At 41.7% G+C, this 11,112-nt stretch overlaps 1 protein-coding gene and 1 long non-coding RNA gene across 2 annotated transcripts; both read right to left on the bottom strand.

The window, feature by feature from the left end:
• Window positions 1–7,725: 7,725 nt before the first annotated feature.
• LOC120290400 lies at window positions 7,726–8,400 on the bottom strand. The gene is made up of 2 exons (XR_005548373.1): window positions 8,295–8,400; window positions 7,726–8,048 (listed from the first exon to the last, which is right to left on the bottom strand). It is a non-coding gene; the product is annotated as an uncharacterized LOC120290400 (long non-coding RNA).
• Window positions 8,401–8,472: 72 nt separating this feature from the next.
• Window positions 8,473–10,292, bottom strand: LOC104414206 (lysosomal amino acid transporter 1 homolog). The gene is made up of 6 exons (XM_039299260.1): window positions 10,142–10,292; window positions 9,942–10,061; window positions 9,411–9,518; window positions 9,053–9,073; window positions 8,706–8,764; window positions 8,473–8,608 (listed from the first exon to the last, which is right to left on the bottom strand). Exons 1-6 carry the CDS (start codon window positions 10,250–10,252, stop codon window positions 8,473–8,475), a joined length of 555 nt encoding a protein of 184 aa, XP_039155194.1. The 5' UTR covers window positions 10,253–10,292.
• Between the last annotated feature and the right edge of the window lie 820 nt (window positions 10,293–11,112).

The following is an 11,112-nucleotide window of genomic DNA, read 5'->3' as shown; positions in this document are numbered from 1 at the left end:
GGTAAAAGATAATCGATCGGCTAGTACCTGAAAACGGATAGATAAGCATGTATAAGCATGGAGTAATGATCAGGCGGTCGGTCCATGACAAAGATCTAATCGCCCAAATTTGCTCGTTTCATTGAAAGTAAAGTTGCTACATAACGCATGAAAAGACATGAGGGAGAACCCCTAAACAACGAGGTTAATCATGACTCTTATCTCCCGATAACGCGACTCGAGACAAATTCTTTAACATTGCAACATAGGTGAGCATTGACCCATTACATATCGCACTTGACTCGATCTAACTAATGAGGACAGCTCCCGCTTGTGACCGCTCCTCTAACTCGAGTCAACTTCGAGGCACGCTCCTCGGCTTCTTCGAGCTTCCTTTTGAGGCGCTTGATCTCGGCTCGATGGGTGGTCTTTAATGGCACGACGGGAATCTTCGGGCGTAGGCTCTCTAGGATTTTATGCCTAAGGATGTATTCCGTTGAGGCATAATAAGTCTTCTCTTGCCCTTCCAACTCCTCTTCGGGCCATATTAGCTTCCGGGGATGGCACATATCCCACATCGACTTGACTAATGCAACGGAGTCTTCGTGATCTTGGCATCCATCAGGGAAGTCTATCCTGAGTGGGTCTTCTTGAATCATCGGTGGAAGTTGTTGAACTTCTTGGAACTGGCGAGCGACTCGGGTTGGGTAATACTCAGTGACTCCGGTAATTCCCAACAAAGGAATAGGTCCAGTAAGCCCACACACGAACCGCGCTTCTCGGACTCGGAGCCATTTGGCGTGCCATTGGAAATCTTCGGGTCTAGGGTTGGTCATGAAAGCTAACCACTCAGAATAATGATAATCGGGGGCAAACGCCTTCCTATCTTTAAACTTCAAGATGGGGTGGCTAGAGTCAGAGATGTCGTTCACAGTCATTAAGCTACCAAACCCTTTAACGTGAGAGAAGAACCAAATTTGCAAGAGTTCAGGAGGAGCGTGGAAAGTTTTGTTTTTGTTTTCTTTGAAACGGGTAAGGGAAAGAAAAGTTTCAGTCAGGATGGCGTTAACAAAACCCTTTCCCATACATGTCTCACGAACTACCCATGCCACGGAAGGGTTAATAGCGTTCCTACAATGTGGGAATAACACAAACCCGAAGAAGGCTAGCAGGAAGATCCTATTCTTTTGAAAAGATGGGGCATTTTGAAAAAGCTCATTTAGGAATGAAAACGGGCAAGTCTTGCGATTAGCTTTCAAAACTTTCCTCACGTCATCCTCCTTAACTCTAAGGAAATCGGATAAAGTCGATGCATGCTCAGTCCCTACAGGTGGGCTAACTAACTCCGACACTAAGGGCTTTCCCATGGCAACACTGTATTCTTCCAGAGTTGGAGTGAGTTCGTGATTGCCGAGTATGAACGTGCAAGTTTCGGGGCACCACACATGCGCTAACGCTTGTACCACACCAGAATGGGTTTCTATCTCTAATAGGGGAAGTAAACGTCCAACATATGATCGCACCCAATCGCAGCCAGTTGGATCCAATTTATTCCACCACGCGCGAAGCTCGGCTTTTGGGACGGAGATGATGCGAAGATCAGGTACCCCCATTGTGTGATCAACCTAATTTATCATGGACCGACCAAAATGAAAGCAAATAAGTAAATTGCGAAGAAAAGAATTCAAGAAAAACTTACCCTACTCATTGAGCATCGATGTTGAGGTCATGGACATGCACATGGACAAAGTGGTTCAATTCTACTCTAGATGGCCCAAAGTGAAGCCATGGGATCACAGGACTGAACCAACAAGCTCGTGGCTAGGTCGTGTTACCCATGACTCCGGCTTTGTCAAAGGACCGACCCGTGTCGCATGCTCGCAGACCAGGGTGGGGACCTCTGACATCAAGAAAGAAATTTCGGGGTTAAGGTGGGCGACTCGTACTACGTGCTTGTAGTCGGAGTGGTATCCACCTCAACACCATCCTAAATGATCCTATGCGGCCCAGGTCCGGCGGCAGGTAGTGTGTGCTATGGTGTAGTGCAATGCAAGAGACTCATGCATGACAATTTAAAAACAACAATCAGCATTTCAAACATGAGTAAACCATTCACTCTTATACCCCTACAAAACAAATGTTAGAAATCACCACCCCTTATAACTCCCATAAACAATTAACATTTGACATGTTATGGATGCACATACTATCTTTGCTGCCAAACAAAAATATTTTTGAACAAGATTAATTTTGGCCTAAGTCCTCTAAAGTTTAAAACCAAGTCCCCAAATGAGTCGCCAAGTCGCCGCGACCTACCCCTCGGGGGAGGGAGCAGTTTTAGGGTATTGCCTAAAAGACGGACCTAAGGCCCATGATTAGGCGCGAGCTCTCCCAAGCCCATACCCCGCGTGACGTTGGGATATTCTTAAGAAAATTTGTGCAAAGGAGTCGCCACTAGCCTATTGGGGTCGGCTAGAAACCAAGTGAGACATGGGAGCTTGCCTCACTTCCTACGCAACCAGAGAGTCTAGGATCGGGGACTTGATTACACTAATTGACCAATTAGTGCCCTTTCGGTACCTAATCTTGTTCATTTTAACAAAATGATTTTTTATCAGGCAGTTTAGATTGATTTCATACCTATCCACTAACATAGGAGGTGAGCATACAAGTGCACAATCAATAAAGTAATAATTATAACTACCAAGATCTTAATTACAGTAAAATTAACACATACCACTAAGCAATTGCAAACATACTTAAACAGTGAATTAAACATGCAATATAATCAATATACAAGCAATTTAAGGCCTAAATACGCTATAAATGCAATACATGGCCATTCCTAAACAAAACCTACATTTTTTGGATTTTCGAAATTTTTTAATTTTTTTAATTTAATTAATTTTTTTAATTTTTTTTTTTAATTTTTTAATTTTTTTTAATTTTTTTAAAGGATTTTCGATTTTTTTTTAATTTAATTAATTTTTTTAAAAATAATAATAAATAAAATAAAATGGGCGAACCGGGTTGGATTCGATTTGACCCGACCTGCCTTCGGCCCGTGGCCAGAGTCGGGTCCGGTCGCGACCGGGACCCGGTTCGGTCCGGCTGGGAGACGGGCTGATCGGCCCGCTCGTAGCGGGCAAGGCCCAATTGGGCCTTCAATTAAATGGATTGGGCCTAACCAAACAGCCCAACCTAGTCTAAGTTTTTTTTTTTTTTTTTTAAAATGAGGCCCACAAGCCCTATACACTAAAACAGCCCAAAACGAAGCCCATTCCTCTTTTTTTTTTTTTTTTTTTTTTATCTTTTTGTGCTTTTGTCTTTTTTCTTTTTTTCTTTTTTTTAGTCGTCTTCCCGGGGTCTCCTCTCCGCAGCCGCGACACGCCGAAACTCCCGCATCTCCTCCACCGGTCCGACGCCGGCAACACCGCGAACGCCGGCGGCCCCGAGGAAGGTCGCCGGACCACTATCGCTCACCGGTCGTCCTCTCGACCGGCGTCGACCCTCGCCGGCTACCTACCGCAGCCGCAACACGCCGAAGCTCCTGCATCTCCTCCACCGGTCCGACGCCGGCAACACCGCGAACGCTGGCGGCCCTGAGGAAGGTCGCCGGACCACTATCGCTCACCGGTCGTCCTCTCAACCGGCGTCGACCTCGCCGGCTACCTATTCCGGCAAAAACTACCCTATTTCCGACGGAACGGGTCGTCGACTTCAATACATGCCAAATCTCGCGCAAACCGTTTAGAAACGCAACAAATACGTACAGAGCAACAAGGATTCAGCAAACACAGGAGCAAAAACGGGTGGGTCCGGCGTTAAAACGTGAGCTACTCCTCGGTTTTCTCTGAGGAATTTTATCGAACACGTGGTATGCACTACCAAACTCGAAGGATTCCGGCTCTACCGAACGCCGATCATGCTTCGGGGGTCTTGAAATATGACATAAGAGGACACGGGAGCAAAGTGCAAAGGCGACGTGGACCGGAGCTCACGAGAACCGGTCGACCGTGAGCTCCGGCCCAGCGTTTTCCGGAAACGAGATCGCAGGTTCGGGAGACCTACCTCGTCCGGTGATGGGCCACGGCGGACAACGGCCGGCGAACAAACTTCCGGCGACGACGGGCTGCTGCCTCGAGCTTCCCGCTCCGGTTCACCTCCTCACTCCTCGGTATTTCTCTCTCGCTTCCTCTCGCCTCCTCGTTCGTTTCTTCTCTCTCTTCTGCCGGGCTCCGAGGATACAAAGGTCGGTCGGCGGCTCACCGGCGGTGGCTGGACGGCAGCGATCGACGACGATGGTGGCCTTTGCTCGCCTCTTCCTCTCTGTATTTTTCTCTTGGTCTTTTCTTTTTTTCGTTTTTTCTGCTTTCCTCTATTTGCTGCCCTCATTCCATCTTATACTCCTATCTTTTCTTTTACTCTAGGTATTCCGAGCGAAGACCTCCTACCGCGCCAGCCGGTCGATCGATCTGCTTCCCGACCCGCGGATCGTGCCGAAAGCCCTGCCATGCCAATCTTCTGCCTTGCCTCCTCTTTTCTTCCCGTTTCTTTCCTTTTTTGCTCCTCTTTTCTCTGCAGGAACTTGCGCGAAGACTACGGCCGAGCCCATTGCGGGTCGGCTGCTCCCGACCCGCGGATCATGCCGCGCCCCGCTACACCGATCCTCTCGTTCGCCGTTCTTTGTCGTGCTGCTGCTTTTTTTCTTTCCGTCTCCAGCTCTCGCTTTTTGCCGGTTGTGCAGGTGTCGTGCGAAGACCGAAGGAGGGAGAAGACCAGATGCGGGCCGGGCCGAAAAAGAAAAGAGGTTGGGCCGGCCTAGCACGCGGGAGGAAAAGAAAAGGAGAGATGGGTCGGGCCATAGCCGGATCCAGCCCGACCCGACCATATTCTTTTCGTTCGTTTTTTTATTTATTAAAGAATATTAATTAATTTTGTGATTAATTCCTAATCTCTAATGCTACTTTAAATTAATTAACTTATGTGAAATTTAGGTGTTAACAGATCTTGATACAATGAATGTGCATCTAATGGTTTTTTATGATCGACAATCATAAACAATCGTCACATGCACCTGTATAGTATACAACATGTAGTCTCCCATATCGTTTAGATTATATGTGAGTGCTACCTGCAGCCCCACATTTTCTATCAAATTAATTGATTTGAGTCATGATTACTCCACCTTGTCTTACTAGTCAATAACGTTATGGTTGGTAGTCATAATAAAATTCAATAATATAATAAATTATCATATCTTATATTTTGTGCTTTAATATAAGAGGAATATAACCCGAATAACATAAAGATATCTATTTTTTCCAAGTTCCATAATATAAAAGTTATTTTTCTTGACCAACAAACTTATAAAATCAATAAATTAAAATATTATTTGAATATAAATAGTATTTTAATTGTAATATAAAATTTCATTTTTTATTTGGTCCTATTTTTATTTATATATACAAATTTATTTCTAACTTATAATATAAATTCACTATATGAATATATATTTAGTATTTATATTTATTATATATTTTAGGTGTTTTAGTATTGTAGGTATATGTGTATAGTTTACTATTTAAAAATCTCATTAGAGAATGATGGAAGGGAAAAAAAGAATTGAAAATAGACAGAAATTTTTTAAAAATTAGCAAATAAAAATGAAGTAGGCAAAATTATAACAAGAGATTCTTATCATATCCATTTGTGCAATCTTTAGATTCATTTACATTGATATGTCATTTATATTAAATAATGTACAAGATTTACTACGATTCACTAAATAGTTAATATAATATAACAAAATGAATCTAAAAATTGCCAAATATATTAAATAATGTACAAGATTTATTGCGATTCACTAAATAGTTAATATAATATAACTAGAAATCTAGATTAACGAATATAACCTAAGTGAATCGAGCACGTTATTCTCTTTGTGGAAGATAGATGACCCTTTACCATTACATGAGCCACCTTGGTTATGCACTTTACTTTTTGAGTTACTATGTTTTAGGGTGTGTGTGACCCTAATCTGTCTCACTATGTGATTATCGAAACTACGCTTACATCAAAAGATATAACTATTTCTGTCCACTCTCTTGATTCATGAATGTTAAATAATCACACGCGAAACGTACACTCAATTCACGTTATTAGGCAATTCACCTGTGTTTTCATGATGAATTTTTGAATTTGATAATAACTAGAGTCATGACACCTTTTTTTTACTAAGAGGTGTACAAAATTTACAAAGTATTTTGGGTACCTTGGAGTCTTTGTTTGTGTAACCGACTGATTTCAAAGTAATTTCAAAACTCTATAGGATAGCTTTTAGATTTCAAAAATTTAGAAATGCTACAGATAACATAGGTTTCAGGTAAAGCAAATTATTCATCAACTTTAAAACTACACACCCATAATTCAAAGTTATGGGTTCCAACTGAAACTCATATGATATTGCATATAACATGCATTAGATCAATGAGCTCTAGATACAATTAACAGTCAACACTAATGCCCTTCTTTGATCTGGCTTTGAATTATACAAGCAATAGGAAAGTTTATCGCATTATCGAGGTTCACGTGAGCCCTCCCGATCTCAACCTTCACATCTATAGAGTGGACACAAGGTTCACATCAACAGTTGATGCACATACTCCATCTTGTACGATACTTCTTTCAGTGTCTCGACAAATGTCAGCGGTTGATAAGAAATTTCATTTTCATAAATCAATAATTGAGATTAATCGAATCCGCTTCCATGCCCGTCCACCCAATGCATTCTCCGTTGTATTTGATGGGCCTTAATATGGTCTAAAGTAGCGGCTAACCAGAAAATCTCTACTTTCGGGCCTAATTTTCACTGCATGTTTCGGGCCTCATTTGGGCCCAAAAAAAAGATATATGTGGTGCCTCATTTACGTCTTTTACTGTAGACGCGTTTCCCCGGAGAAGTTTTTCCTAAGGATGTAAAAAGAATGGACCAAATGAACAAATATTCATTTCAACTTTCTGCAGGTACTGAGGAACCGTGCATTGCAATGGATGGATCAGAGAGATCCTACCAGCTTCTAGGCGGGGTATGGTGCTGGGCAGAATCTTTATCGTTCAGAACTCGACCATGAAGCGAAGATATACATCGTCTTCGTCTATGCGGACATAGACTACACGAAGGATGTGTGACCAGCTAGGGTTAAGCTTCCGACGCTAAATGCGACCGAGGAACAACTTCTCAATTTCAGGCGAGTGCTAGTGACACTGAGGAAGGATAAGGAGACAAAACAAAGAGAGGACAGTGAAAGAGGACTCGGAACCGGTAGAAAGAGTTGGGCACGTTCTAATATTTTGGGTACATGATTGGGTACCAATAGATGCACGCCATTTAGGTTGGTCTGATCTACATCATTGAGGTCATCACAACTCATCACACATGAAAAGGCATTTCTTCTGGGTCATTCAATCCTGTCATTAAAATGGGAAAGGGAATAAGGGCTCCATAAGGCCAATGGGTCAACAGTTCTTTAATGAAAATCGGTCGCATGGGCCTGTCTCTTCTAAATCATCCGAGTGGTTCTGTGAAGTGTGAAGTATCGGGACACAAGTCCAGTTCCTTCCGCACATTGGAGTTACTCTAAATGTATGGACCATTGACAATTTCAGAATTTGATCGAACACCAGCCAAAGCATGCCAGCAATTAGGACTTGTCAAAACAATCAATTAGTAGCTTCAGTTTCCCCTTCACAAAGCACGATCATGTTTAATCATGTTGTGCCAGCATCCTGTCAGAGGGCTAAAGAGCAAGCAGAGGGAAGCATTGGGAGAAAACCAAGACTTAGTTGTGTTAGGAAAGCAAATTCTCAAATTGAGAGGACAAATGCTTGAGGGACTGAAGAAAAGAAATTCTGTTCCAAAAAGAAATGAGTATCCACATGCGTTGAAACTTTATGTTGCATGCCGACAGAGTTCGTTTCCCTTTGCCAAGATCAAAAAGGAGATCTGAATTTTATTCACGTCACCTCTGGTAAAGCACGTGAAATCGGCTTATGGATCTCATAAATTCCTGCAACACATGACCAGAGAAAAAACATTGGCATTTTAGCAGAGTACATCGAAACAGATGATAGTAGTTCCTGTGTAACATTACTAGTGCCATAATATGCTTGAGATTTCTGCACCTCAAAGTTCTCATGATGTAGCTTAGTTAAGATATATACTGAACCTATAACTAAAACACTCATGCCCAATGTATGCATGTGGAGTGTGTAGAGAGAGAGAGAGAGAGAGAGAGAGAGAGAGAGAGAGAGACCTTGTAAAGCGCTGGCATCATTTATCTCAACACCGCACCACTATCTCCACGGGCAATTTTGACATCTTGTTTCCTCCAGTAGCTGAAGTAGATGAACTGAATAAGTATCTGGACAAGACGTTAAGGATCCTCATTGGGCGAAGATCAGCTTGAGTGACATCTGTTACTCAACAGGTCTCTAACTTAGATTTTGATACATTTGTAACTGGATCCACAAGGATACAAGAATGTCCAGAAGGACACAACCGGCTGCATCCACCAGCCAAGGTAAATTTGGCCTGATTTTTGACCAGTCCAAGCTGCGGACTAGGATACTAAGACACAGATGAATCCCATATCAGCAAATGAGAAAGCAATTATGAGTTATGGAATCGAGATACACAACATGTTTAACAAAATAGTTTTAATTACCTTGCTACATAGGTAATATTTCCAATCAAAGCAAAAAGGAACATCAATGGATTGAGTCCCTACAATCACAAAAAACTTTCAGATGATGCAGCCATCATCAGACATGGCACATTATTTTCCTCCCCTAATGAGCGTATGTGAATCTCCTGGGTTTGGGGGTTAGGATCTTGAATCCACAAATATGTATGTGCAAGATACCGGGGCAAGAAGCAGGAAAACGTAAATGGCCAGTCCTCAACCTCAGTCAATCCCAAATTACTTGGGACCCTATCGAATGAATACCATGGGTTCTTGTGTTGAATGTCACAAAAAATTTGACAAACTATCAGATGAATCAAAGATCTCACCTCAACATTTCCCCTCCTGATCTGCAAAAAGTGCACAAACCACCAAACATTAGACTTACAACTCAACCTAGCACACAAGTAGAACAGTTGTGATGACAAGAAAATGCAGCTTCTGTTTTTCATGGTAAGGAATAAAATCATAATAGATTTCTATTAATCAAGTGCAAGATAGAAAACCTTCTGCCATTTGTCTGCTGTTGAATGTGGTAGGATAGAGAATAATTATGCACTCACGTGGGCTTGGCAAGCAAATCCACCCATTTTAGACGAAAGGATTGAAGAGAGCACAAATCCTCCTTTTCAGGCTTATGAAAGTAATAGAGCTTCATAGATTTCAAAACAGATAAGTAAACCTTACATTTAAGCAAATCTGAGGAAGCCTTCCACCCATGTAAATAGCCGCCATTGCCCAACCAAGGAAACTACCAACTCCAACATGTCCAGAAAAACCATTTCCCTCATCAACCTGATTCATTTACCAATCATACATGTGAATTAAAATCCCTATGCAAGGAGAACAAGTGAGAGACAAATCCCTATACTGTAAGCACTCCTTACGCAAGGTTTACTTTGCCTTCCATTTTACATGGGCATTCTCAACTGATCTAAGTGCTTCCTTTTTCATCATAATGAGAGCTGAACTATCTTGACTGGTAAAGCAAAAATAGAATCCACCAAATGACCCAAGAATCAACACAGAGAGGAACAACGTGAAGCCATGTGAATGGAGGTCTGACATTGTCAATGAAGCAAACTGTCACTATAATCAGGCTCTTGATTGCTAATCATGGATTAGGCTTTCCACCCATTAATTGCGGATGCAGCAGTGGACTAGATCTTGTGGTACCCTACAGGTCTATTGGAAAAATCATCTGAAAATTGAAATCACCTGCAAAAGCTTTCTTCCAACTTGAATGACACGTCCACTCTGTTTTCTGGAGACAGAACTTGCTCTAACTTTCAATGGGTTCGGGAGATTGAAAGTGCCAAAAAATGTAACTGCAGAAACCTGGAGTAAAATAAGTCAATAAATGGCTTTTAACTGCTGATGAACATCAGCATAATACCAAAGCTGTGGGAAAAGTATACCAGGCATAGCATGTTTTTGGTCTTCGGTGATGGCGCAGACTGTTCTGACAAATCTCCAGCAAGCAACGGCTCTTCAATCGTACCTTCATTATCAGCATTGTTGGGACTCATCCTTAGTGGAAAATAAGATCCTGCTGTTGGTGTATGGCTACTTGACAAAGATCTTGCTGATCTGAAACATACGATTATTCTCTGTCATAGTTGCGTAAGACAACCCTTATGCCTTGAGGCAATTTCATTCGCTATGGAAAATTGTGCTCTCTCTTGCACTAGAGAACATTAATAGCCACTATAGCAGAAAGCATCATTCTTTATTCTAATATTACAAAAAGACTAGCAACTTTCAAGTGGAATAGATTAAAAATCTTCAGCCAGAGCAGCAATCTGGAGTAGCAAAATAATTATTATCAGGCTTAAAAAAACTGTAATGCAGAGGAGCACTATTATCCAATGATGGAAGACATAATCCCAAAACAAGAACAGAGGATGAGCTCTAATCTTCTAGCGTATGTCTCGTTTCTACAGGATAGAAGTGTGAGAATGTCTAATGATCAAAGCCACAGATATTGATTCTAGAACTCCTCCACAGCAGCACATTAGTTTATATTTTGACCTTTTAGAAAAGTGTGCAATACCCTATCATACACCGTGAGAGTATTAGTGGCAGCCAAAATGAAAGTCAAACAATTGTGCCAGCCATAGCACGCTAAAGGAACATATTCTGAGCTTAGTTAAGCCACCGATATCCCTAATTCTTGCAGCCAACTGTCTGGATAGGTGATTTTCATCTTTCTTTTCATTTATCCTCATGTGCTGTCAATGTGAATGAGCCAATATACTTCTGTAAATCTTCAAATCGAACAAAGACTGGATGCAAGATGAACAAGTCAGGCAGAAATTCAGATGATAGAGAAATTTGGAGTGAGAAATTTAATTACACATAATATAATCCATTCCCAGGGGAAGCATTG

The sequence above is a fragment of the Eucalyptus grandis genome, chromosome 1 (assembly GCF_016545825.1).
Source record: "Eucalyptus grandis isolate ANBG69807.140 chromosome 1, ASM1654582v1, whole genome shotgun sequence".
NCBI lineage: Eukaryota > Viridiplantae > Streptophyta > Magnoliopsida > Myrtales > Myrtaceae > Eucalyptus > Eucalyptus grandis.
The sequence above is the reverse complement of the archived record's forward strand: the minus strand, read 5'-3'. Positions and strand labels throughout refer to the sequence as shown.

Bases quoted from the DNA above. Each gene is read 5' to 3' on its own strand.
- LOC104414206 (XM_039299260.1), bottom strand. From the start codon at position 10,252: ATGAGTCCCAACAATGCTGATAATGAAGGTACGATTGAAGAGCCGTTG. The intron at 9,519-9,941 runs GTGATTTCAATT...TAAATGAATCAG, and splicing joins TTGGAAGAAAGCTTTTGCAG to GTTGATGAGGGAAATGGTTT. The intron at 8,609-8,705 runs GTAATTAAAACT...TCTGTGTCTTAG, and splicing joins AATATTACCTATGTAGCAAG to TATCCTAGTCCGCAGCTTGG.